This window comes from Anguilla anguilla, chromosome 12 (genome assembly GCF_013347855.1).
Source record: "Anguilla anguilla isolate fAngAng1 chromosome 12, fAngAng1.pri, whole genome shotgun sequence".
NCBI lineage: Eukaryota > Metazoa > Chordata > Actinopteri > Anguilliformes > Anguillidae > Anguilla > Anguilla anguilla.
Genome location: NC_049212.1, coordinates 8090251 through 8116171, shown reverse-complemented (window position 1 = coordinate 8116171; position 25921 = coordinate 8090251). Strand labels below are relative to the sequence as shown.

General features: G+C 53.8%; 1 protein-coding gene and 1 non-coding gene across 3 annotated transcripts; both read left to right on the top strand.

Annotated features, from left to right (window-relative positions):
* The first annotated feature begins 28 nt into the window (after positions 1-28).
* prpf8 (pre-mRNA processing factor 8) lies at positions 29-24971 on the top strand. 2 transcript variants are annotated; one of them, XM_035384208.1, is made up of 43 exons: positions 29-185; positions 1383-1499; positions 1593-1761; positions 1946-2110; positions 2380-2598; positions 3397-3609; positions 3724-3849; positions 3956-4061; positions 4965-5155; positions 5665-5784; positions 6459-6648; positions 7248-7367; positions 7845-7979; positions 8070-8199; positions 8336-8532; positions 8984-9190; positions 9955-10118; positions 10603-10729; positions 10827-11019; positions 11642-11829; positions 12405-12643; positions 12751-12897; positions 13035-13245; positions 13354-13470; positions 13992-14239; positions 14821-15000; positions 15343-15478; positions 15888-16057; positions 16389-16518; positions 16633-16779; positions 17771-17931; positions 18013-18204; positions 18459-18696; positions 19717-19845; positions 19969-20082; positions 20219-20392; positions 20932-21125; positions 21363-21602; positions 22211-22352; positions 23153-23293; positions 23401-23540; positions 23978-24180; positions 24325-24971. In XM_035384208.1, exons 2-43 carry the CDS (start codon positions 1391-1393, stop codon positions 24477-24479), a joined length of 7017 nt encoding a protein of 2338 aa, XP_035240099.1. In that variant the 5' UTR covers positions 29-185; positions 1383-1390; the 3' UTR covers positions 24480-24971. The 2 variants fall into 2 exon arrangements, with proteins under 2 accessions (XP_035240099.1, XP_035240100.1); XM_035384209.1 differs by having other exon boundaries at positions 32-181.
* A 742-nt stretch (positions 24972-25713) lies between these two features.
* On the top strand, positions 25714-25787 carry trnat-agu. Its single transcript has one exon. It is a non-coding gene; the product is annotated as a tRNA-Thr (tRNA).
* Positions 25788-25921: the final 134 nt, after the last annotated feature.

Genomic DNA, 25921 nt, shown 5'->3' with positions numbered 1-25921 from the left:
AAATTTCGTTGACGAATAGGCGTACGATACGCACAACGTGCGGTGTCGTTCGATAGTCTGTGCGCCATTCAGCACAAGTAGCTACCCGTGTAAAGCGGGTGAAGTTTTTTGGTTTATTTGTTTAAGGGATGTTATTTTGATTGCAGAGAGCTATTGAATAAAGATCAGTTGCCGTGGAGCTGTAGGTAAGATTTTCCTGTTAGAGTATGTTTAATAATTGGGCTTCTAGACAGGTTTTACGTAGTGTAGTCATAAATAACCACGGCGTTGATTTCTTGGCCTTCTGTGATATTTTGCAGCAAGCTAGTGAACGTTAGTTCCAACATTTTGCAAGTTGGCTGCCTTGTGTGAGTGTTAACATAGTTGGCCAACTAGCTGCTAACGGATTGTTTTAACGCTGTTAATGCGTGTGTAGCTAGCTAGTAGTTACTTTACTGTAGTGGCAAAGTTTACAAATAGAATAAATTTAGCATGCTAGCTAACCTAGAATGTTAGCCTTTGCATTGACTGTTAGCCAGCTAGCTACATAGTGTGCGTGAAGTTTTCCTGTTTGCTAATGTTGGCTAACCAGCAAACATCGCTGTTAGCTGGCCTGAATTTCCTCTTCACAAGCAAACATTTTAGTTGGTTATGCAAGCTGCTGGTTCTAAATGTTTGTCTTTTTGCTAAAATAACAATGATGATTGGTGCGCTAGATAATTGGTCAGTTAGGGGTTCATACGTTTGTTTAACAATCATTCTGTTTGACGTGAATATCAGACTGATTGTACAGTAGCTAGACAAGTGTAATTTCGTGGACAAGAACTAAAATGACGATCTGGTGATGTTGTGCTACCTTGCTGACTGGCACGTTATCGCTCTTTATTTGTTAACCATGTATAGGAGCACACATTCGACTTTCTTTCACTGGTAAACCTACATTTGGGGATGAAAACGAATGTTCCTTAGTCTTGGACATAATCATTAGTTCGTGTAATTCAGAATGAATATGTTTGCTGTTCCGTCATAATATTTGAATAAATGCGAAGAAATATTCAGGGTTGGGGGTAGTAAATTATGATTATCCATCGAATTACAGGCTTATTGGGGAGGTTTCAGTTATTCGAATTTTTGATGTAGGAGGCATAGATAGAATTGTTAAAATTTATCAAAATACTACCTCACGAAAACGTGTATTACTTTACAGGGCTCTTCACAACATTTTTTTCCAAGGAGCTCATGTGCTCCTAAGCTGAAAAAACTTGGAGCACACTTATGCATCCAGCTTATTAGATGTGCTCCTAATGACATTTTTCTGGTAGCACATATCAATTTTCAGGAGCAATTTTCTACTTCAGAGCCTGTTAAAATTAACTCTTAACGTCTTATTATCATTATTTTAGAGGTTGCCATGGCAGCTGCGTTTCCATACAGAGGAGTACCCGGCAGCATGCCGACGGGCATCCCGACTCCGGGGCAGATTCCCGACTACATGTCGGAGGAGAAGCTGCAGGAGAAAGGTACGTGAGTCGGCTGCGGTGGGTCTGGCGTGGCGACGGCGTGTGCGTGCTGTTTTCGTGGTTGTGAAAGTTTTTTTTTTCTGTTAACCGCAGCACGAAAATGGCAGCAGCTGCAGGCCAAGCGCTACTCGGAGAAGCGCAAGTTCGGCTTCGTGGACGCGCAGAAGGAGGACATGCCGCCGGAGCACGTCCGCAAAATCATCAGGGACCACGGCGACATGACGAACAGGAAGTTCCGCCACGACAAGAGGGTCTATCTCGGGTACGTGTGCCCGACTTACCCCACCCTCTGGACATGTAGGGGGATTAGGCCACTAAGCAGCACTGTGTCAATCTGCTTACTGCAGCTGTGCGCACACAGACACACTCTCTCGCACACAGACACACTTGCGTGCGCACACACACACACACTGAGCTTATGTCTTCTTGCCCCTCCTTCCCTGCAGTGCTCTGAAGTACATGCCCCATGCGGTGCTGAAGCTGCTGGAGAACATGCCCATGCCCTGGGAGCAGATCAGGGACGTGCCCGTGCTCTACCACATCACCGGCGCCATCTCCTTCGTCAACGAGATCCCCTGGGTGATCGAGCCCGTCTACATCGCCCAGTGGGGGTGAGCAGCGTGCCCGTGTCCCCCTGTTTCTCTTCTTTCTGTCACAATATCGTAAAGGTGCTTCAGGTGCTTCATTAAACTGTTTCCAGGTCTCTGTGATGCTCCTATCTGGAGTTATAAAGCCTGAATATAACGTCCCCTAGATGGGTGAGAATTGGCCCGATTTGGCGTCTGTGCAAAGGGGTTAAGCTGTTAACTGTGAGAAGCCTTTGGCTCCCCGGGTGTTGTGATGTCACTGACCCTTGATTGCGATTGGCCGGGGGCTCCAGGGCCATGTGGATCATGATGCGGCGCGAGAAGAGGGACCGGCGGCACTTCAAGCGCATGCGCTTCCCGCCGTTCGACGACGAGGAGCCGCCGCTGGACTACGCCGACAACATCCTGGACGTGGAGCCGCTGGAGGCCATCCAGATGGAGCTGGACCCCGAGGAGGACGGCTCGGTGGTGGACTGGATGTACGAGCACCAGCCGCTCCGCGACAACACCAAGTGAGTGTGCCCGCAGCTCTCTGCTCCACAAGGGGCTCACCGAAGAACCGCACCGCCCGCCCACCCACCCCCCCAACGCTCCCCCGCCCACCCCTCAGTGCTCCCTCCGCCCACCCCTCGCCTCTCAATATCCCCAGTGCTCCCCCATTCCACCCCTCTCCTATCAATAACCTCCCCTCCCCAACGCTCCCCCCGCCCACCCCTCAATGCTCCCCCCGCCCACCCCCCCATTGCTCCCTCCGCCCACCCCTCGCCTCTCAATATCCCCAGTGCTCCCCCATTCCACCCCTCTCCTATCAATAACCTCCCCTCCCCAACGCTCCCCCCGCCCACCCCTCAATGCTCCCCCCGCCCACCCCCCCAATGCTCCCCCCTGCCCACCCCTCGCCTCTCAATATCCCCAGTGCTCCCCCATCCAACCCTTCTCCTATCAATAACCTCCCCTCCCCAACACTGACCCCTCCCACCCCCCTAACGCTCCCACCCCTTGCCTCTCAATACCCCCCCAACGTTCCCCCCCCCACCCCTTGCCTTTCAATACCCCCTCCCAATGCTCACCCCTTCGCCTCTCAATACCCCCCTCCCCAACGACCCCCCTCTCCCAATGCCTCCCCCGCACCCCTCGCCTCACCCCCAATGCTCACCCCTTGCCTCTCAATACCCCCCCTCCCCAACGCTCACCCCCGCCTCTCAATAATTCTGAATCCCCCCGCCTCCCAGTAACACTAAACCCTCCTCACCTACCTGTATCGCTAACACCACCCTTGTCTCTCAGTAATGCCCCTCTGTCTCCTGCAGGTATGTGAACGGCACCACCTACAGGCGCTGGCAGTTCACTCTGCCCATGATGTCCACGCTCTACCGCCTGGCCAACCAGCTGCTCACCGACCTGGTCGACTACAATTACTTCTACCTGTTCGACCTGAAGGCCTTCTTCACCTCCAAGGCCCTGAACATGGCCATCCCTGGAGGGCCCAAGTTCGAACCCTTGGTCAGAGACATCAACCTGCAGTAAGCCCCTCCCCTGTAGAGATTCCCCCAGGCTTCCATTGGTGAATAAGGTTTTGTTTGTTTTCGTTGCTGGGCGTAAGTTCTTTTAATACAACCTTCCCAACCCTCTCCCAGGGATGAAGACTGGAATGAGTTCAATGACATCAACAAGATCATCATCAGGCAGCCAATCAGGACGGAGTACAAAATTGCCTTCCCGTACCTGTACAACAACCTTCCGCACCACGTCCACCTCACCTGGTAAGTGTAACTGCAGGGCTACCTTAATTTTGTGCGATGCTATGACCAGGCCAAGGGTAAGTGAAGTATACATGTGCTCTGATGCAGCTGCATTGTTCTCCTGCAGGTACCACACCCCTAATGTGGTCTTCATTAAGACGGAGGATCCAGATCTCCCCGCGTTTTACTTTGACCCCCTGATCAACCCCATCTCTCACCGGCACTCTGTCAAGGTAAGAACCAGAAGCCTGTCCCCCCCGGCAACAGCAGCTACTGCAGGGCATTATGGACCGGAGGGGGTCCATACCCCAGAATCTGAGCTCCCTGGCTGCCAGTGCAGATGTTAAAGATGGCCGCTGGTAGTGCAGATGTTAAAGATGGCTGCTGGTGGTGCAGATGTTAAAGATGGCTGCTGGTAGTGCAGATGTTAAAGATGGCCCCTGGTGGTGCAGATGTTAAAGATGGCCGCTGGTGGTGCAGATGTTAAAGATGGCCGCTGGTGGTGCAGATGTTAAAGATGGCCGCTGGTGGTGCAGATGTCAAAGATGGCCGCTGGTGGTGCAGATGTTAAAGATGGCCGCAGGTGGTGCAGATGTTAAAGATGGCCGCTGGTAGTGCAGATGTTAAAGATGGCCGCTGGTAGTGCAGATGCTAAAGATGGCCGCTGGTGGTGCAGATGCTAAAGATGGCCGCTGGTGGTGCAGATGCTAAAGATGGCCGCTGGTAGTGCAGATGCTAAAGATGGCCGCTGGTTGTGCAGATGCTAAAGATGGCCGCTGGTAGTGCAGATGCTAAAGATGGCCGCTGGTAGTGCAGATGCTAAAGATGGCCGCTGGTTGTGCAGATGCTAAAGATGGCTGCTGGTAGTGCAGATGTTAAAGATGGCCGCTGGTTGTGCAGATGTTAAAGATGGCCCCTGGTAGTGCAGATGCTAAAGATGGCTGCTGGTAGTGCAGATGTTAAAGATGGCCGCTGGTAGTGCAGATGCTAAAGATGGCCGCTGGTAGTGCAGATGTTAAAGATGGCCGCTGGTAGTGCAGATGTTAAAGATGGCCTCTGGTGGTGCAGATGTTAAAGATGGCTGATTGGTTAGATGGCTGCTGGATGATTAAGGTTTGTGGGTCGATGTGTTGCAGAGCCAGGAGCCCCTGCCAGACGACGATGAGGAGTTTGAGCTGCCGGAGTACGTGGAGCCCTTCCTGAAGGACACGCCCCTCTACACCGACAACACGGCCAATGGGATCGCTCTGCTCTGGGCGCCCCGCCCCTTCAACCTGCGATCGGGGAGAACCCGTCGGGCCATTGACATCCCGCTCATCAAGAACTGGTGAGCATGGCGCTACGATCACACTGCGCAGGTGGGAGTGGTTAATGCGCTGAGTGGGAGTGGTTAATGCGCAGGTGGGAGTGGTTAATGCGCTGAGTGGGGTGGACGTTTTAACCTGTCGAGCGCAGACCTGGGTGAAATACGTACTTGTTTTGGATTCAAATACTTTTCTACGCTTTACTGATCTTGTCTGGTGTATTGGAACCAATGAAATACTTTCAAAAAGTACAAACCAAACCCTGCCTTCTGGTCATATTGGCAGGCTCAATTACACCAGGCAAGATCAATAGAGCACAGAAAAGTATTTGTATCCTGAACAAATGCTTATTTGACCCAGGTCTGGTCGGGTGTTGCTCAGGGGACACTGCGTGGGTGGTTAATGCGAGGGGTGGAGTGGTTAATTTTGGGGGTGGGGTGGGTCATTTTGAGGCCGGGGCGGTTAATGCGAGGGGCGGAGTGGTGAATGCACTGCATGGGTCGGCCATTTTAACGTGTCTGGTGCTCCTCAGGTACCGCGAGCACTGCCCTGCAGGCCAGCCGGTGAAGGTGCGCGTCTCCTATCAGAAGCTGCTCAAGTACTACGTGCTCAACGCCCTCAAACACAGACCCCCCAAAGCCCAGAAGAAGCGGTGCGTACTGAACTGGAGACCACGGGAGGGGGGTGGGGGGGGGGGGGAGATTTGGGCAGATAGTCCCACTGTTATTGTGCCCTTGACATCAGGAATATGCTGGTGTGCACTGATTATATACAGATGATCAGGTGTAACGTCTGTAGAAGCAGGTGAGTTGTGTCAGGTGTAGTGGCTGTAGAAGTAGGTGAGTTGTGTCAGGTGTAATGTCTCTAGAAGCAGGTGAGTTGTGTCAGGTATTATGTCTGTAGTAGCAGGTGAGTTGTCAGCTGTAATGTCTCTAGAAGCAGGTGAGTTGTGTCAGGTGTAGTGGCTGTAGAAGTAGGTGAGTTGTCAGGTGTTACGTCTGTAGAAGCAGGTGAGTTGTGTCAGGTGTAATGTCCGTAGAAGCAGGTCAGTTGTGTCAGGTGTTATGTCTGTAGAAGCTGGTGAGTTGTGTCAGGTGTAATGTCTGTAGAAGCAGGTGAGTTGTCAGCTGTAATGTCTCTAGAAGCAGGTGAGTTGTGTCAGGTGTAATGTCTCTAGAAGCAGGTGAGTTGTCAGGTGTAATGTCTGTAGAAGCAGGTGAGTTGTGTCAGGTGTAATGTCTGTAGAAGCAGGTGAGTTGTCTCAGGTGTAGTGTCAGTAGAAGCTGTATAGATTGTCTCAAGTGTAACGGCTGTCTTCTCTCACAGGTACCTCTTCCGCTCCTTCAAGGCCACCAAGTTCTTCCAGTCGACGAAGCTGGACTGGGTGGAGGTGGGGCTGCAGGTGTGCAGGCAGGGCTACAACATGCTCAACCTGCTCATCCACAGGAAGAACCTCAACTACCTGCACCTGGACTACAACTTCAACCTCAAGCCCGTCAAGACCCTCACCACCAAGGTGAAGATCTCGCCCCTGCCCCTGCCCCCGACCCTGTCCCAGCCTGTGGTGTAAAGTCTTCCATGATAAGCTTTCGTAGGCGCTGATTTTTGAATATGTGACCATGAGTCTGTACGCTTTCAGTGTGTTATTGGGGTGTAACATAAAATAAATTCTGGGTTCGGTACGTCGTCGTACATTAGAAGAAAAATGAAACGAGAAATAAAAATAATAGCTTTTCGTTAATTACTAAAATGTAAACGGTGGCTAACTCGCCATAATTTCTTGCTGAAGAAAATAAGGCACATTAATACTAATTTACCAGGGGGTGGAACTCCCGAGTATTGAATTTAAGTTCTGCACGTGCCTTAAAACAAGACTGTGATGGTTGGTTTGGCAGCGTGTTGGGTACGTGACTGAAAGTTTGGCATGAATACGTGCCTCGTTGTGGCCCTGCTGTGTTATTTTTGTCTGGAGTTGGATTTTAAACTGCATTTTTTTTGCCGAAGTGGACACCGTGTTTCCAGGAGGGCGGGGCTTTGCCGGGGTGACCGGGGTGCTATTTGAGGGGGTGTGGCTTTGGTTAATGGCGGGGGGGGCGGGTCTCCCCCTATTCGCAGGAACGTAAGAAGTCTCGTTTCGGGAACGCGTTCCATCTCTGCCGCGAGGTGCTTCGCCTCAGCAAGCTGGTGGTGGACAGCCACGTGCAGTACAGGCTGGGGAACGTCGACGCCTTCCAGGTAGGCCACGCCCACGGCCGCCGACCCCCGACCCCCGACCCCTAACCCCTAACCGTCACACCCAACAGCACAGCACAGCACAGCTGGCAATAACAGCAGTGATTATGGAGGAGGGTAATGGTATGGAGTACTGCCGTAATGGTAATGTTGGTGTAGATTACACCTGGTGTAAAGTACAACTGTAATGGTAACGTTGGTGTAAATTATGCCTGGTGTAAAGTACAACTGTCACGGTAATGTTGGTGTAGATTACACCTGGTGTAAAGTACAACTGTAATGGTAACGTTGGTGTAAATTATGCCTGGTGTAAAGTACAACTGTCACGGTAATGTTGGTGGAAATTGTGGCTGGTGTAAAGTACAACTGTAATGGCAACGTTGGTGTAAATTACAGTTTGTTGGTGTGAATTACGGTTTCCTGTTGGTGTAAGTTACGATTTGCTGTTGGTGTGAATGGTTTGCTGTCGGTGCTTTCTAGCTGTCCGACGGGCTGCAGTACATCTTTGCGCACGTGGGTCAGCTGACCGGGATGTACCGCTACAAGTACAAGCTGATGAGACAGATCCGCATGTGCAAGGACCTGAAACACCTCATCTACTACCGCTTCAACACGGTGAGTCGCCGAGCATGCTGGGAAATGCATCCAGCCCTGGCGCAGCTCCCAGTCTGAAAGCGCTCTGTTCTGTTCCCCCCCCCTCTCCAGGGGCCAGTGGGGAAGGGCCCCGGGTGCGGCTTCTGGGCCCCCGGGTGGCGGGTGTGGCTGTTCTTCATGAGGGGCATCACCCCACTGCTGGAGCGCTGGCTGGGGAACCTGCTGGCCAGGCAGTTCGAAGGTAAGCCCGCCCCGAAACACCAGGGGGCGCCGGAGAGTTCTTCTCCGGTTCTCCCGGGTTCCTCTGTGTAGTAGGGAGCGAGAACGTGGCTGTTGGCTGGCGGGTTGTGGCATCGCCTCTCCTGCGTTCCCCACAGGTCGACACTCGAAGGGCGTGGCCAAGACGGTCACCAAGCAGCGGGTGGAGTCGCACTTCGACCTGGAGCTGCGCGCGGCCGTCATGCACGACATCCTGGACATGATGCCCGAGGGCATCAAGCAGAACAAGGCCCGCACCATCCTGCAGCACCTCAGCGAGTCCTGGAGGTGCTGGAAGGCCAACATCCCCTGGAAGGTATGCCCCCCGCCTGTTGCCCCCGGCTGCAACACCTGCACACCTGCGTACAGCAACTACAGCGCTACGCTGCCTGTATCTACCTCACCTCCGGTTACTGACTGTATCTCTACACCTCTGCTTCTGCCTACGCTGATTATAGCTGAGCAGCGAGGACATTCTTTAATAGTCGTTGTGATAACTATCAGTGGCCCTCTTTCCTTTAAAGAATTGCAATGCTACAACTTGTTGCAGGTCAGAAGGTTTACTGCAACAACGCTAATGGAAAACAAGTTAAATCGACGTGGTGCAATAGCCTGATTCGCTCCCTAGAGGTGGATTAGAGTAGATCCTAATTTGGTTTAGTGTAATTGAAAACACTTTAGCTTGTACTGCATTGTTTAATGATGCGCGCTCAGTGCACCGCTCACTAACCTTCCCTTCCTCCCTGCCTCTCCCCCTTCTCTGCTAGGTTCCTGGGCTTCCCACGCCCATCGAGAACATGATCCTCCGCTACGTGAAGGCCAAAGCCGATTGGTGGACGAACACGGCCCACTATAACCGCGAGCGAATCAGGCGCGGCGCCACCGTGGACAAGACGGTCTGCAAGAAGAACCTGGGCCGCCTGACCCGCCTCTACCTGAAGGCCGAGCAGGAGAGGCAGCACAACTACCTGAAGGTGCGCGCGCGGGTGCCGGGTTGGCGGTGGGGGCGTGGCCTTTGGGGGGGATGGGAGTGGCTGTGGGTGGGTGTGAGCTGTGGTTCTCAGCATCTGGGGTTGGTGGGGCGGGGCCTTTGGGGAGATGGGGGCGGAGCATTTGGGGAGATGGAGGCAGGGCCCTTGGGGAGACGGGGGTGGATCTGGGTGGGTGTTGGCTGTGGTTCTGAGCGTCTGGGGTTGATGGTAGTGGGGCCTTTGGGGCGATGGGGTGGGGCCTTTGGGGCGATGGGGCGGAGCCTTTGGGGAGATGGGGTGGGGCCTTTGGGGTGATGGGGCGGAGCCTTTGGGGAGATGGGGTGGGGCCTTTGGGGTGATGGGGCGGAGCCTTTGGGGAGATGGGAGTGGCTGTGGGTTGGTGTGAGCTGTGGTTCTCAGCGTCCGGGGTTGGTGGGAGCGGGGCCTTTGGAGAGATGGTGCGGGGCCTTCGGGGTGATGGGGCGGGGCCTTTGGGGAGATGGGGGCGGGGCCTTTGGGGTGATGGGGCGGAGCCTTTGGGGAGATGGGGGTGGGGCCTTTGGGGTGATGGCGCGGAGCCTTTGGGGAGATGGGAGTGGCTCCGGGTGGGTGTTGGCTGTGGTTCTGAGTGTTCGGGGTTGGTGGGAGCGGGGCCTTTGGGGTGATGGAGGCAAGGCCCTTGGGGAGACGGGGGCGGATCCGGGTGGGTGTTGGCTGTGGGCCTGAGCGTCCGTGCGCAGCTCTAAACGGGCGTGTGCTTCCCGCAGGACGGCCCCTACATCACGGCGGAGGAGGCGGTGGCCATCTACACCACCACGGTGCACTGGCTGGAGAGCCGGCGCTTCTCCCCCATCCCCTTCCCCCCGCTGTCCTACAAGCACGACACCAAGCTGCTCATCCTGGCCCTGGAGCGCCTCAAAGAGGCCTACAGGTAAGCAAGCGCCCTCTAGAGGTAACTGCAGGTTACACCACTGTGGGAAAGCAACGTCTAGAGCAGGGGTGGCCAACTCCGGTCCTGGGGAGCCGCAGGGTCTGCGGGTTTTTGTTTTGACCTTAAATACAACAACCACTTACACAAAATAAACCAGGTGAGGTGAGTTAATTATGTAATCAACTGCTTTAATTGATCAATTACAAAAACAACAATTAAAAATAAAAGCCAGCAGACCCTGCGGCTCTCCAGGACCTGGGTTGACCACCCCTGGTCTAGAGCTAACTGCAGGCTACAGCACTCTGTGGGGAAAGTGCCTTCTAGTGGTGACCACGGGTTGCACCACTCTGCTGGTAACAGTGTGCACTGCTCAGCTTATGTTGAGTGAGATGTGGAAAGGCCATGTTTACTGTATGCATGAAGTCTTGTGTTTGGGTTTAGCTTGTACTTCACGGTAACGTGCGTGTGTTTGCGTGTGCCGCAGTGTGAAGTCCAGGCTGAACCAATCGCAGCGCGAGGAGCTGGGTCTGATCGAGCAGGCCTACGACAACCCCCACGAGGCGCTGTCCAGGATCAAGCGTCACCTGCTGACCCAGCGCGCCTTCAAAGAGGTGAGTCCCGGTGCCCCGTCCGTGTTCGCCCCCCCCCCGACCCCGCCTCAGCCGCCCTCCGCCAACCCGGCTCCGATGCCACCCTCTTCCCCCTCAGGTGGGCATCGAGTTCATGGACCTGTACAGCCACCTGGTGCCCGTGTACGACGTGGAGCCGCTGGAGAAGATCACGGACGCCTACCTGGACCAGTACCTGTGGTACGAGGCCGACAAGCGCAGGCTGTTCCCCCCCTGGATCAAGCCGGCCGACACCGAGCCCCCTCCCCTGCTGGTGTACAAGTGGTGTCAAGGTGAGTCACGATGGGGGCGGGGCGCTTGGGATGGGGTCGGGGGGGGGGCTGACGCGGTCAGGGGTGGTCCCAGTACCGCTGTCTGCTGCTCGGCAGAGCGGAGGCCGGAACACGATGGTGAGGTAGCGTAGCGAGTTTCGTTTACGAAGGGTGACTTGGCCGATGTGGAGGGTGGCCTGTAAATTGGGTGACGATGCTAGTTTCAGTCCGGTAGAGGATGCAGGGCATGTGCAGTAAACTGGGTGATGATGCTAGTTTCAGTCCGGTAGAGGATGCTGGGCATGTGCAGTAAACTGAGTGATGATGCTAGTTTCAGTCCGGTAGAGGATGCTGGGCATGTGCAGTAAACTGGGTGATGATGCTAGTTTCAGTCCGGTAGATGATGCTGGGCATGTGCAGTAAACTGGGTGATGATGCTAGTTTCAGTCCGGTAGATGTTGCTGAGCATGTGCAGTAAACTGGGTGATGATGCTAGTTTCAGTCCGGTAGATGATGCTGGGCATGTGCAGTAAACTGGGTGATGATGCTAGTTTCAGTCAGGTGGGGTGATGCAGGTCCATGTGCAGTTTGCTGATGTGCCCTAATTGGTCGCCCCTCCCGTTGCCCCCCCCCCCCTTCTCAGGGATCAACAACCTGCAGGACGTCTGGGAGACGACGGAGGGCGAGTGCAACGTCATGCTGGAGTCGCGCTACGAGAAGATGTACGAGAAGATCGACCTGACGCTGCTCAACAGGCTGCTCCGCCTCATCGTGGACCACAACATCGCCGACTACATGACCGCCAAGAACAACGTGGTCATCAACTACAAGGTGAGCCTCCCCGCCCCACGCCTGGCAAGAGATCTTTTACTGTGAAGTTATTTAGCTTGGGCTGTAGCACGCGGGCCCATTAGAGGGTCAAACGGCTGGGTTCACTCACTTGAGGACCAAAGGGGTCGAGGTTTTGCGACGTCAAATCCAGGAAAAGGTGTGTGGTTCCGACCTGGGTCAAACACATATTTGTTTTGGATTCAAATACTTTCCTACGCTTTTCTTGTCTGGTGTACTGGAACCAATGAAATGCTCTCGAAATTGCAAACCCCGCCTTCTGGTCATATTAGGAGGCTCGAACACACCAGGCAAGATCAATGGAGTACAGAAAACTTGATTCCTAAACAAATACGTATTTGACCCAGGTCTTGAACATTCATGACTCACCCTCATGAAGTCCATGGACCTCCACAAGTGTGTGCACTGTTTGATCGAGCAGTCCTTCACCGATTGGTTGAGTCGACCTGATTTGCATATTGGATACATTTCGTTGTTCGACGAGCGCGCCCTTCCTCTCTGGGCGGTGGGGTAGTAGTCCTGTGCCCTCAGTGTCTCCGGCTCTCCTCCCCCTGCAGGACATGAACCACACCAACTCGTACGGGATAATCCGGGGGCTGCAGTTCGCCTCCTTCATCGTGCAGTACTACGGGCTGGTGATGGACCTGCTGGTCCTGGGGCTGCACCGCGCCAGCGAGATGGCGGGACCGCCCCAGATGCCCAACGACTTCCTCAGCTTCCAGGACATCGCCACGGAGGGCGCCCACCCCATCCGGCTGTACTGCCGCTACATCGACCGCATCCACATCTTCTTCAGGTGGGGGAGTCGGGGGGGTGGGGTGGGCCAGGCCTCATTCAGACTCCTCCTTCCCTGTTATATTAGGCCCAGACTCAGATCTTTACTGTTTAATGTTGGGTTTCTAGGTTTACAGCCGACGAGGCCCGAGACCTGATCCAGAGGTACCTGACTGAGCACCCGGACCCCAACAACGAGAACATCGTGGGCTACAACAACAAAAAGTGCTGGCCCAGAGATGCCAGGATGAGGCTGATGAAGCACGATGTTAACCTGTGAGTGCCCCCTGCTGGTGTGGAGTGTTTTTTTTTTTTTTTTTTTTTTTTTGAGTTTCCCTCCTGGGAAAAGCTTTGAAAGTTCTCGGGCAGCAGGTTTACGTGCGTGGGGGGTTTTTCCCGTGTCCTCTGTACAGCGGCCGCGCCGTCTTCTGGGACATCAAGAACCGTCTGCCCCGCTCGGTGACCACGGTGCAGTGGGAGAACAGCTTCGTCTCCGTCTACAGCAAGGACAACCCCAACCTGCTCTTCAACATGTGCGGCTTCGAGTGCCGCATCCTGCCCAAGTGCCGCACCAGCTACGAGGAGTTCACGCACAAGGACGGCGTGTGGAACCTGCAGAACGAGGTGAGCGGGTTGGGGCGGGGTCATGTGCACACCTGAGACACACACACCTGAGGGTCGTGAGCCCAGCCCCGTGCGCTGACCCTTGACCCCCTGTCCTGCCCCCCCCAGGTGACGAAGGAGCGCACGGCGCAGTGCTTCCTCCGGGTGGACGACGAGTCCATGCAGAGGTTCCACAACCGCGTCCGACAGATCCTCATGGCCTCCGGCTCCACCACCTTCACCAAGGTTACCCGCTCTTTCTCTCTCTCTCTCTCTCTGTCCCTCCCATCATCCCCCACTCTGTCCATCTCTGTTTCCCCCTCCGCCCCTTCCATCCCGCTCTGTCCTTCCCTTAGTCCCCCCCTGCCCAACTCCATGCTGCTTGGTCCCTCTCCGTCCCCCTTTCCGTACCTCTCTCTGCCCCTCCCTCTGCCCCCTCTATCCCGCTCTGCCCTACTCCCTCCCTGTCTGTTCCACTCTGTCCCTCTCTCTGTCCCCCTCTCTGTTCCTCCCTCTGCCCCCCTTCATCCCACTCCATCCCACTCTGTCCCTCTCTCTGTCCCCCATCTCTGTCCCTCTCTCTGTCCTCCTCCATCCCGCTCCGTCTCTCTGTCCTCCTCCATCCCTCTCTGTCTCTCTCTGTCCCTCTCTCTGTCCTCCTCCATCCCTCTCTGTCTCTCTCTGTCCTCCTCCATCCCGCTCCGTCCCGCTCCACCGTCTTGTAGAGAGGGAGGAGTTTCACCCCGTGCTCTTCCCTCCTCCCGCAGATCGTGAATAAGTGGAACACGGCCCTCATCGGCCTGATGACGTACTTCCGCGAGGCGGTGGTGAACACGCAGGAGCTGCTGGACCTGCTGGTCAAGTGCGAGAACAAGATCCAGACGCGCATCAAGATCGGCCTCAACTCCAAGATGCCCAGCCGCTTCCCCCCCGTGGTGTTCTACACCCCCAAGGAGCTGGGCGGGCTGGGCATGCTGTCCATGGGGCACGTCCTCATCCCCCAGTCCGACCTGAGGTGAGCGCCCCGCCCCGTCCCGTCCGGTGCAGTTACCACCCACCTTTTTTTATTTCGGAAGGGACTCAAACGACGACTGAAGACTCACCTCTTCAGGCTGCACCTCATCCCATCCCTCCCTACCCCCCTGTAAATGACTGTAAGCTCAGGGTTGTAACTAGGCAGCTGTTTCGTAGGTGACTTAGGTGCATTAACTACTGCTTGTATTTTTTCCATAGACTGCGTTGTTGCCGTTCTCGTTGTTAGTGTTAATCAGTTTAACCTTCAGGGTCTAAGTTGAACTACGCGGTTGTTCCCTGCACTTGGACCGGTACTTCTCTCTAGGGGTTTCGTCATACTTGTTCCTGGTTATGGTCATACACTTTGTTGTACGTCGCTCTGGATAAGAGCTTCTGCCAAATGCCTGTAATGTAATGTAATGACTCTTGTCCAGAGCGACGAGCTAGGCTAATAAGGGTATCGTGCTTTAAATGGGTATTGCCTGAAGCTGCTGCTGCTGCTGCTGTGGGGTGAATGTGCAGTGGGGTTAAGGCTGGCGCTCTTTAACGCTCTGGGTGGCGCCCCCCCCCCCCCCCCGGCAGGTGGTCGAAGCAGACGGACGTGGGAATCACGCACTTCCGCTCGGGCATGAGCCACGAGGAGGACCAGCTGATCCCCAACCTGTACCGCTACATCCAGCCCTGGGAGAGCGAGTTCATCGACTCGCAGAGGGTCTGGGCCGAGTACGCCCTCAAGAGGCAGGAGGCCATCGCCCAGAACCGGTGCGTCCCGCCCCCGCCTACCCGCCCCACCGGGAGATGGCTCCACACCACCCCCTTTCCGGCCCTCGCTGGGACCTCTTAGGGGTCGACTCATTGGGCAACCCCGTGGGCCAGCACCACTGTTGATTTGTCAACATTTGATTGGCAGTTATTTATGCTGTTGTTAGTACAGTTTCCGTGTGGTGTTTTAGCTGTAATTGTGGTGTGATTTGCTGTGCAGTTAGTGGGTATATTATGTGTCATTAGGTAATGTTCTATTTTAGTGCCTGTGGCTACGTTAATACGGACATCCTTTATGGGGCGGTAGTTATAGCTGCTTTAATTGGGCTGTTTGCCGCTCAGGCGTTTGACCCTGGAAGACTTGGAGGACTCCTGGGACAGGGGCATCCCTCGAATCAACACCCTCTTCCAGAAGGACCGGCACACCCTGGCCTACGACAAGGGCTGGAGGGTCAGGACCGACTTCAAGCAGTATCAGGTAACCTTTCCTCGCCAGACAACCCCTCTCCCCCAGACAACCCCTCTTTCCCAGGTAACCCCCCCTCTCCCCCAGGTAACCCCTATCCCCCTGGTAACCCCCCCCCCCACCACCCTCCAGGTAACCCCTCCCCAGGTAACTCCTATCACCAGAACAGGGTCATTTTCACTTCTGAGTGAGATTGTTCCTCATCCGGGGAAGTACTTTACAGTTGAAAAGTGATCTGATTAAGTTTGAGATGAGCAGTAATACAAATGACAGCAGAACCGATTAGGGCGAGCTAAGATTTTGAAAAAGCACAAACTCATTGGCAGCATTAATAAGTATAGTGGGGAAAGATGTGTGATCTGCTGAAATGACCATGATGTAGGGGTGAAGGACATGGGGTGACGGGTCGGTGTCTCCGCAGGTTCTGAAGCAGAACCCGTTCTGGTGGACGCACCAGAGGCATGATGGGAAACTGTGGAACCTGAATAACTACCGCACGGACATGATCCAGGCGCTGGGCGGCGTGGAGGGCATCCTGGAGCACACGCTCTTCAAGGGGACCTACTTCCCCACCTGGGAGGGTCTCTTCTGGTGAGAGTGGGCCCCTGAGTGGGCCCCTGAGTGTGCGTCTGTCCCCCTGAAACACACTGTCCCTCATTCTTATTTACCTCAAAACTCACCCCTTACATGTTCCTGAGACATCACACACACTGCCCCCCCCCCCCAAATACGCCCCCACTCACTGCCCCCCCCAAACACGCCCCGCAGTCATGTCTCATGCATTCTACACAACCTACGCTGTGTTGTAAACTCACATGGAGGGAGTTGTAACCGTTTGGCCCGTAAGCCTAGCTTTGGAAAGCGTTGACTTCCTTATGGGGTAACAGACTTCTTTGCCTCCCCTCCCATCCCCCCCTCTCAGGGAGAAGGCCAGTGGCTTCGAGGAGTCCATGAAGTGGAAGAAACTGACCAACGCTCAGAGGTCCGGTCTGAACCAGATCCCCAATCGACGATTCACCCTCTGGTGGTCCCCCACCATCAACCGAGCAAACGTACGTACCTCCCCGCCCCCCCCCAATCCCCTCGCTGTCTGTCCTGCCAGGAGGCTGCTGTGGTTCTGTTGGGTGTTGAGTGAGCTGTTCCTATCCCTCTGCCCCCCTCCCCAGGTGTACGTGGGCTTCCAGGTGCAGCTGGATCTGACCGGGATCTTCATGCACGGAAAGATCCCCACCCTCAAGATCTCCCTCATCCAGATCTTCAGAGCCCACTTGTGGCAGAAGATCCATGAGAGCATAGTCATGGACCTGTGTCAGGTACTGTTCTGTGTGCGTGCGTGTGTGCGTGCGTGTTAAGGCTGTCAAAAGTGCCATGAAACTGAGTTTGAATATTAGCTTTTGTAATTAGTTAGAGTTCGAATATATTCGAATATCATTTGCCTATAATTCACAAAAATAAGCTGCTTATTGTCGGGCGCAATATGCACGTGACGCTCCCTCTAAACTAGCCTGAGCGTTATTTTACACGAGCGGGCAGTAGAATAGAGGACATCGGTGAACTTTAATACTAGGTTACTACATCTGGGGCCTCATTTACAAAACGTATTTTAGATCAACTGTGTGACGCGTGCGTAGAAAATCACGCCAAAGTAGCGATTTATAAAATTTCAACATGACTCGATTTGACCGTGGAAACGGTTGTGGCTCTACGTCAGGTCTTCAGTTGCACGCAACTATGCACGCAAGTTTGAGCCCCCTAAAGCACTTTCTCGTGGGTGTAATTTGCCACAACTCCCCATTTATTAATCGCAATAATAGGGAAATGATTATTTATAGGAAATCCCTGTTTATTTCTGAACACAAAAACTATTCAAACGGCTACACCAGACTTGCTCTGCAAAGCTTCTAAGGGCTTCTACTACCAGCTAGTGGGACCAGCTCCTCCGATGCTGCTCTGATGCCATTTTCACCGCTAGTTTTCAATATTTTTTATGTGTCAGAGGAAGTAACGTTAGCACAGGAAATGAACTTTTCGTGCATGAACATGATTCGCCGCATGAAATTAAAGCCTGTACATTTATGTTAATTACAAAACACGGAATCAGAAATGCGGGATCCAGAACTAATATTCGAATGCTCAAATTTAGGTTCGAACTTAAAAAAATAAAAATAAAAGATTTTCGAATAGTTTTCGAACTTCTAATATTTTTTGACAGCCTTTGTGCGTCTGTTTGTGGGAGCGGTGCTGTGTGTGTGTGTGTGTGTGTGTGTGCGCGCGCGCACGCTCACCTCTCTCTCTGTATTCCAGGTGTTTGATCAGGAGCTGGACGCTCTGGAGATAGAGACGGTGCAGAAGGAGACCATCCACCCCAGGAAGTCCTACAAGATGAACTCGTCCTGTGCGGACATCTTGCTCTTCGCTTCCTACAAGTGGAACGTGTCTCGCCCCTCCCTGTTGGCTGATTCCAAGTAGGTTTGCAGCCAGTGATAGTGTGAGCCCCTGTCAGTCACATTTAAGCCCCGCCTCACCCTGCCTCTCATTGGTTGTAGGGACGTGATGGACAGCACCACCACCCAGAAGTACTGGATCGACATCCAGCTGCGATGGGGAGACTACGACTCGCACGATATCGAGCGCTACGCCCGCGCTAAGTTCCTGGACTACACCACCGACAACATGAGCATCTACCCGTCACCCACTGGGGTCCTGATTGCCATCGATCTGGCCTACAACCTGCACAGGTGAGCTTTACTAACTCCGCCTACAACCTACACCGGTGGCTATGGTAACTGGGTTGGGGTTGGGGTTAGGGTTATGCTGTTAATCAGTATCTCTCTCCCCTCCCACCCTCTCCAGTTGCTATGGTAACTGGGTTAGGGTTAAGGTTAGGGTTTTAATGGGTGTCTCTCCCCTCCCACCCGCTCCAGTTGCTATAGTAACTGGGTTAGGGTTAGGGTTTTAATGCGTGTCTCTCTCCCCTCCCTCCCCGCTCCAGTGGCTACGGTAACTGGTTCCCCGGCGGCAAGCCGCTGATCCAGCAGGCCATGGCGAAGATCATGAAGGCCAACCCGGCGCTGTACGTGCTGCGGGAGCGCATCCGCAAGGGCCTGCAGCTGTACTCCTCCGAGCCCACCGAGCCCTACCTGTCCTCGCAGAACTACGGCGAGCTCTTCTCCAACCAGATCATCTGGTTCGTCGACGACACCAACGTGTACCGGGTCACCATCCACAAAGTGAGGAGAAAAAACGTCCCTCAACGTGCTTCAACACGCATTTAGCAGACACTCTTATCCAGAGTGACTTATAGAGCTTTTTTTTTTTTACATAGCATTTGCATCTGTTTATACAGCTGGATATATACTGAAGCAATAGAGGTTGAGTACCTTGCTCAAGGGTACAACGGCAGTGTCTAACCCAGGAATCGAACTCGTGACCTTCCGGTTACGAGACCAGCTCCTTACCCGTTATGCTACACTGCCGCCTCAAAGGTCATAAACGCACGTCCCTGAGCCTCCTCCTGTCCGGCCTGTTTCTGAGGCCACCTCAGGGTGGCGCTCTGCTTGCTTGAGGAGCGCTGGGTCAGTGTCCTGGCTTTTTGGGGTACAAATGAGGACTTGGGGGGGCAGAATGACCGTTAGCCAAACGAGCACCAGTTTCTGGAGTTTGAGTGCACGGACTGACACAAGTTTAACAGTGTAGACGTGTTGTTTCATTGGTTTCAGAAGCTTTTGTAAGTTTGAGGTTGCATTTGAAGAAGAGATGAGAGATACTGTGTTATTCTGTCCTATATGTCTACACTGCTGTGATGTCTACTGCTATGGTCTCTGCTGTATTATCCTGCTTGCTGAGTCTGCCCCAAGTGCTCAGTTCTGCAGAGTCTGCCCCAAGTGCTCAGTTCTGCAGAGCTGGCTCTCTGAACCTTCTCATTAATGGTGTAAACAAAGCGTTTTCCCCAAGGCCAACTAGGCAGTTCCTGCAGTGGAAGATGCCAGCAGTATCACATATTAACACATCCTGCTTTCCATGACTTGCTGCGGTTAGACTGGGAAGCTTTGTTGTTAACAGGCTGCCTGCACAGGCATGTTTTGAGGCTGCTTTTCTGACAGGTTTGTTTATCGTATCTCGTGCGGCGCCCAGAGGCTACCCCAGCTCTACCCCAGTGTTCGTTTATAACCCTGCTTGTCCCTCCCGCTTGTTAACACTCTGCCGTGACCTGGTTTCACGGAAGGCTGTCGCGTCTCTTTGCTCCGCAGACGTTCGAGGGTAACCTGACCACCAAGCCCATCAACGGGGCCATTTTCATCTTCAACCCCCGAACCGGGCAGCTCTTCCTCAAGATCATCCACACCTCTGTGTGGGCGGGGCAGAAACGTCTGGGACAGGTGAGACACTCCCTCTCCCCCTTCCCTCTCTCTCTCTCCCGCCCCCCCTCCCCTCCGGTGCTGAGCCTGGTTCTGTAGGTCTGGTCTCTGACCTTCTTTGGTCTGCCTCTTGTCCGTCTGCAGTTGGCCAAGTGGAAGACGGCCGAGGAGGTGGCAGCCCTGATTCGCTCGCTGCCCGTGGAGGAGCAGCCCAAACAGATCATCGTCACCCGGAAGGGCATGCTGGACCCGCTGGAGGTGAGCCGCGCCCCCCCAGTCTCTTGTCCCGCCCCCCAGTCCATGCTCCAGCCCCCCAGTCCCTCGTCCCCCCCCCCCCCCTCGTACGCACCTCATCCTGCAGCAGTAGTCACGTGACCGCTCTCCCGTTTGCCAGGTCCACTTGCTGGATTTCCCCAACATCGTCATCAAGGGCTCGGAGCTGCAGCTGCCCTTCCAGGCGTGTCTGAAGGTGGAGAAGTTCGGGGACCTCATTCTGAAGGCCACCGAGCCGCAGATGGTCCTCTTCAACCTGTACGACGACTGGCTCAAGACCATCTCGTCCTACACGGTAACGTCTACCTTCACCTGCTCACTTCCTGCCCTCTAACAGGCTCACTTCCTGCACTCTTAACCAGCTCACTTCCTGCCCTCTAACAGGCTCACTTCCTGCACTCCTAACCAGCTCACTTCCTGCCCTCTAACAGGCTCACTTCCTGCCCTCTTAACCAGCTCACTTCCTGCCCTCTTAACCAGCTCACTTCCTGCCCTCCTAACCAGCTCACTTCCTGCACTCTTAACCAGCTCACTTCCTGCCCTCCTAACCAGCTCACTTCCTGCCCTCCTAACCAGCTCACTTCCTGCCCTCTAACAGGCTCACTTCCTGCACTCCTAACCAGCTCACTTCCTGCCCTCTAACAGGCTCACTTCCTGCACTCCTAACCAGCTCACTTCCTGCACTCTAACAGGCTCACTTCCTGCACTCCTAACCGGCTCACTTCCTGCACTATGACATCTTCCTTCTCCTACTCAGCCTCTCTAATCTCAAACATCGTAACCACCCCGCCTAACCCCCCCCCCCCCCCCCTTTGCACCCCCTCCCCTCTGCAGGCCTTCTCCCGTCTCATCCTGATCCTCAGGGCGCTCCACGTGAACAACGACCGCGCCAAAGTCATCCTGAAGCCGGACAAGACCACCATCACGGAGCCGCACCACATCTGGCCCACGCTGACCGACGAGGAGTGGATCAAGGTGGAGGTGCAGCTCAAGGACCTCATCCTGGCCGACTACGGCAAGAAGAACAAGTGAGTGTCTGTCCCGGGACGGTCCGGAAACGAGAGTCGCAAAGCGTACACGTGTAAAAAATACGAAGCATATCTAAAGTTTGGGCTTGCCACCTTCCTGACCCAATGCTTCGAGACCTAGAGGCACCTGTCCGAGACTGAGGTTTTACGAAGGGAAGCGTTTGCTTTGTGGATTTGAGTGCGGGTCCGTGTTCTGCGTTGAGCTTTCGCTTGACCCGTCTCTCTCCCCCGCTCCAGCGTGAACGTGGCGTCTCTGACGCAGTCGGAGATCCGTGACATCATCCTGGGCATGGAGATCTCCGCCCCCTCGCAGCAGAGGCAGCAGATCGCCGAGATCGAGAAGCAGACCAAGGAGCAGTCGCAGCTGACCGCCACGCAGACGCGCACCGTCAACAAGCACGGCGACGAGATCATCACCTCCACCACCAGCAACTACGAGACCCAGACCTTCTCCTCCAAGACCGAGTGGAGAGTCAGGTGAGCCTAAGGCCTGCTCAGCACACCTGCTTCCACCTGCTCAACCCACCTGCTCAACCCACCTGCTTCCACCTGCCCAACCGACCTGCTTCCACCTGCCCAACCCACCTGTCCCGACCTGCTCAACCCCACTGCCCAACCCACCTGCTCAACCCACCTGCTTCCACCTGCCCAACCCACCTGTCCCCACCTGCTCAGTCCACCTGCTTCCACCTGCCAACCCACCTGTCCCCACCTGCTCAACCCACCTTCTTCCACCTGCCCAACCCACCTGTCCCCACCTGCTTCCACCTGCCCAACCCACCTGTCCCCACCTGCTCAACCCACCTGCTTCCACCTGCCCAACCCACCTGTCCCCACCTGCCCAACCCACCTGTCCCCACCTGCCCAACCCACCTGTCCCCACCTGCTTAACCCACCTGCTTCCACCTGTCCCCACCTGCTCAACCCACCTGCCCAACCCACCTGCTTCCACCTGCCCAATCGACCTGCTTCCACCTGCCCAATCTACCTGCTTCCACCTGCCCAACCCCACTGCCCAACCCTCCTGCCACCTGTGTCTGAGTTAACCACGTATCCCCCACCCTTTCTCCCCCCCCCCCCCACAGGGCCATCTCTGCGGCCAACCTCCACCTCCGCACCAACCACATCTACGTCTCCTCGGACGACATCAAGGAGACGGGCTACACCTACATCCTTCCCAAGAACGTCTTGAAGAAGTTCATCTGCATCTCTGACCTGCGCGCACAGGTCTGTGGCCTGTGGGCTGCCTTTACACAGTGCGCTTATGCAGTGCTCTCTGCAGGCAGTGCATGACTGTGGCTGTGGTCATGTGACTCTGCCTTAGCTTAGCTCATTGGGCCCAGTGGGTCTGAATGGTGTGCTGGGGTAATCGCTGCAGGACAGGAAACAGACGTGTGAAGCAGTGACCTCTGGGCACGCAGAGTGTAAATGATCTGCGATTTAGCATGATGTTCCATCCTCTGGGCCCACATCTGGAGCCACATTTTTGGCCAGGCTCCTTAAGGCATTTCCAAGCCAGAATGGAGAACTGGTGAATTGACCAGCATTGCTACTTCACCATTTTAACTGAAATGAAGCGGGTGTACACTAATGCACACATCCTATATTGTATGTCATGTGTATTTTTATATGGCGGTGTTGTGCATTTTGAGTTTGACCTTCACATTCCAGTCACCCCAAGAAAGATTCACTTCTGGCAGGATTGCCTGACCCAGTTCCTGGAGATTTTAGCTAGCTACCATCCTGTAGGTTTTCACTCCAACCCTAACAAAGCGCACACCTCATTCAACAGCTAGAGATCTCGCTGAGCTGCCAATCTGTAGGATCAGGTGTGCCAGATTATGGTTGGAGTGCAAACCTACAGGCCGGTAGATCTCGGGGAACAGAGAGCCCGGCCTATCAGGATAAAGGCTGTCTGTGAATTGGCGCGGAGTCCTGATCGTACTGATGCTGAGTTGTCACCAGCAGCCAACCAAAAATGGGGAAAATGAACTCATTTTAACTTTTACCTCGCCTGTTTACCTCAGATTGCGGGATACCTGTACGGGACAAGCCCCCCCGATAACCCCCAGGTGAAGGAGATCCGCTGCATCGTCATGGTGCCCCAGTGGGGGACGCACCAGACCGTGCACCTGCCCAATCAGCTGCCCCAGCACGAGTACCTGAAGGTGAGCTGGTGGGCTGGGCCATTCAAACAGGCCAATCGCGAGTGAGCACGTCGCCCATATCTGAGCTGTATCTCCCCTGTTGCCCCCCCCCCCCCCTTACCCTGCAGGAAATGGAGCCGCTGGGGTGGATCCACACGCAGCCCAACGAGTCGCCTCAGCTCTCCCCGCAGGACGTCACCACGCATGCCAAGGTCATGGCCGACAACCCGTCGTGGGACGGAGAGAAGACCATCATCATCACCTGCAGGTAACATCACAATGCAGTGGGCACGCCCACACACACACACACACCTCTGCAGGCACCCCACTCTGAAACGCATACACCTGTAGGTGACAGTTTTTTGTCACGCACATCTAGCATTACGGCTGCATTAACCCTTTGAAGAGGGGAGGGGTTTTGGAATGCCATTTCGAAATTCGGTCAGTGTTCTAGAACTCCATTGCTGTCAGTTACCAGTAGTGATTGTGACATCAGCATTAGAATGTTCAGTTAAGATCACATGATTGTGATCTTGCGCCTTAAGAGGTCAGTTCCAGATCATTCTGCAGTGCTCTGTGTTGTTGGCTATCAGACTGTAGACCCCCCAGGCTCACCTGCCTCTACCTTTCCTCAGGCTGGGGGAGAAGCGGTGGTTGGTGTTTCCTGTGGTGGTTTTGGTTTTTAAATGTGCATTTGGGTTCCAGCTTCACCCCTGGCTCCTGCACCCTGACCGCCTACAAGCTGACCCCCAGCGGGTACGAGTGGGGCAGGCAGAACACGGACAAGGGCAACAACCCCAAGGGCTACCTGCCGTCGCACTACGAGCGCGTGCAGATGCTTCTGTCCGACCGCTTCCTGGGCTTCTTCATGGTGCCTGGGCAGGTGTCCTGGAACTACAACTTCATGGGTAACTTTAACTTGTATTACTGGACTATTTTATTTACCTGTAATACTGGATTGTCTTATTTACCTGTAATACTGGACTATTTTATTTACCTGTAATACTGGATTGTTTAACCTTAATTATTTTTGGGGGGATTTTCCTTCTCAGGTGTCCGGCACGATCCAAACATGAAGTACGACTTGCAGCTGTCCAACCCGAAGGAGTTCTACCACGAGGTCCACCGACCCTCGCACTTCCTCAACTTCGCATCCCTGCAGGAGGGCGAGATCTACAACGCAGACCGCGAGGACATGTACGCCTAGAGCGCGTGCCGTCTGCCTTCCGGCACACCGAAACCGCGGGACCCGATCCTGACTGCCCAGCCGGAACCTGCACCTCGATCATGCAGCGGTCCCTGTCGTAACGGGAGACGTTTAAACCTTCGTGTGTTGGAAATAGTTCCCTACAAAACGCGTCTTTACTGTCCAGTTGCTCTTTCCCTTCATAGAAGGATTAAGCATGAGATATCAGTGATATTTCCGTGATATGTCGTTCAACATGGTTGTACTTACTATATGTGTATGAGTTGTATTTCTTCAGCAGTTTTGACATGGATTTTGACAAGATTTTCATTTTTTAGAGAAAAAGGGTCCTTCCGTCAGAAAATGCCATTTGGAGTGATTTTACTTGTAATTGTTTTTTCTTTTTTTTGCTAATTTTTTTACAGAAGTAGGTGTCTGCCCACTAGCTGTGTTGTGCATAAATTCACACTGTAATTTGGGTTTAAATAAAGATCGGAACACTTTTATAAGGTTCATTTGTCGCATCTGAAATTCTTTCAATCAGATATGATGACACTCGATCTCACTGTAAAGAAGCTAGTTCTGATGGGTACCTTGAAAGGAGGAAAAAACTGTTGGACAGGAGACGGGTAAATTGGAGAGTAACTGAACCGTGTAAATATGGTACGTGATCACTTTTCGAGCTGATGGAAGACCTTAGTACAGGTTTGCAGCGGGGATCATAAGTAGGCTATTTCCCTCGGGAACGAAGCACAAGACCACCCGGGCGAGTATACGGGGAGTAGTGTAAGTCCCTTGTCCTGAACTTTTTATAATATTTAATTTAATTGTAGACTTTACAACTTGTATTTGGCAGTGAGTGAGCGCAATGTGAGAGATTGAGGAACTAAACTAGCACTGGCCGTCGAAAGGTAGGAGGGGACGTAAAACGCGACCTGTTCTGATCTGCGGCTGTGTACCCTATAGATCGGACTTTTAAAATTGCAGGGTTCTAAATGAGGTGGAATCGTTGGCCTGTATGTTAGTTTTAACGTTTTATGAAAGTAGATCCTGTTAGTGCAATGCAGTCTGCTGTCATTTGGTGCCATGTTTAAATATATGAGATCTCCGTTTTATAATACTATACAAAATAAGGATTCCCCGTGTTGTTCGTTCACATTAAGTTTGCAACATTACTGAAGAATATCGCTATATTGTCTATTATATTAACTGGCTTAACCGTTCCTGAATCTATGCTTGGCATTCACCCCCATCTGGCGCCGTGGCTTAGTTGGTTAAAGCGCCTGTCTAGTAAACAGGAGATCCTGGGTTCGAATCCCAGCGGTGCCTTTTGGAAAAGACCCTAGAATAATTAGGTTAGATGAAATACGTACTGCGATTAACTATCGTTAATGGTACCATGAGAACATCCCACATGTTGTGCAGATATGGTTGTCTATATCCGCCCTGCAGAAGTACGCATA

Coding starts and splice junctions, on each gene's coding strand:
- prpf8 (XM_035384208.1), top strand. CDS start 1,391: ATGGCAGCTGCGTTTCCATACAGAGGAGTACCCGGCAGCATGCCGACG. Junction 6,649..7,247: donor TCAAGACCCTCACCACCAAG/GTGAAGATCTCG, acceptor CCCTATTCGCAG/GAACGTAAGAAGTCTCGTTT. Junction 15,479..15,887: donor CCGACTTCAAGCAGTATCAG/GTAACCTTTCCT, acceptor GTGTCTCCGCAG/GTTCTGAAGCAGAACCCGTT.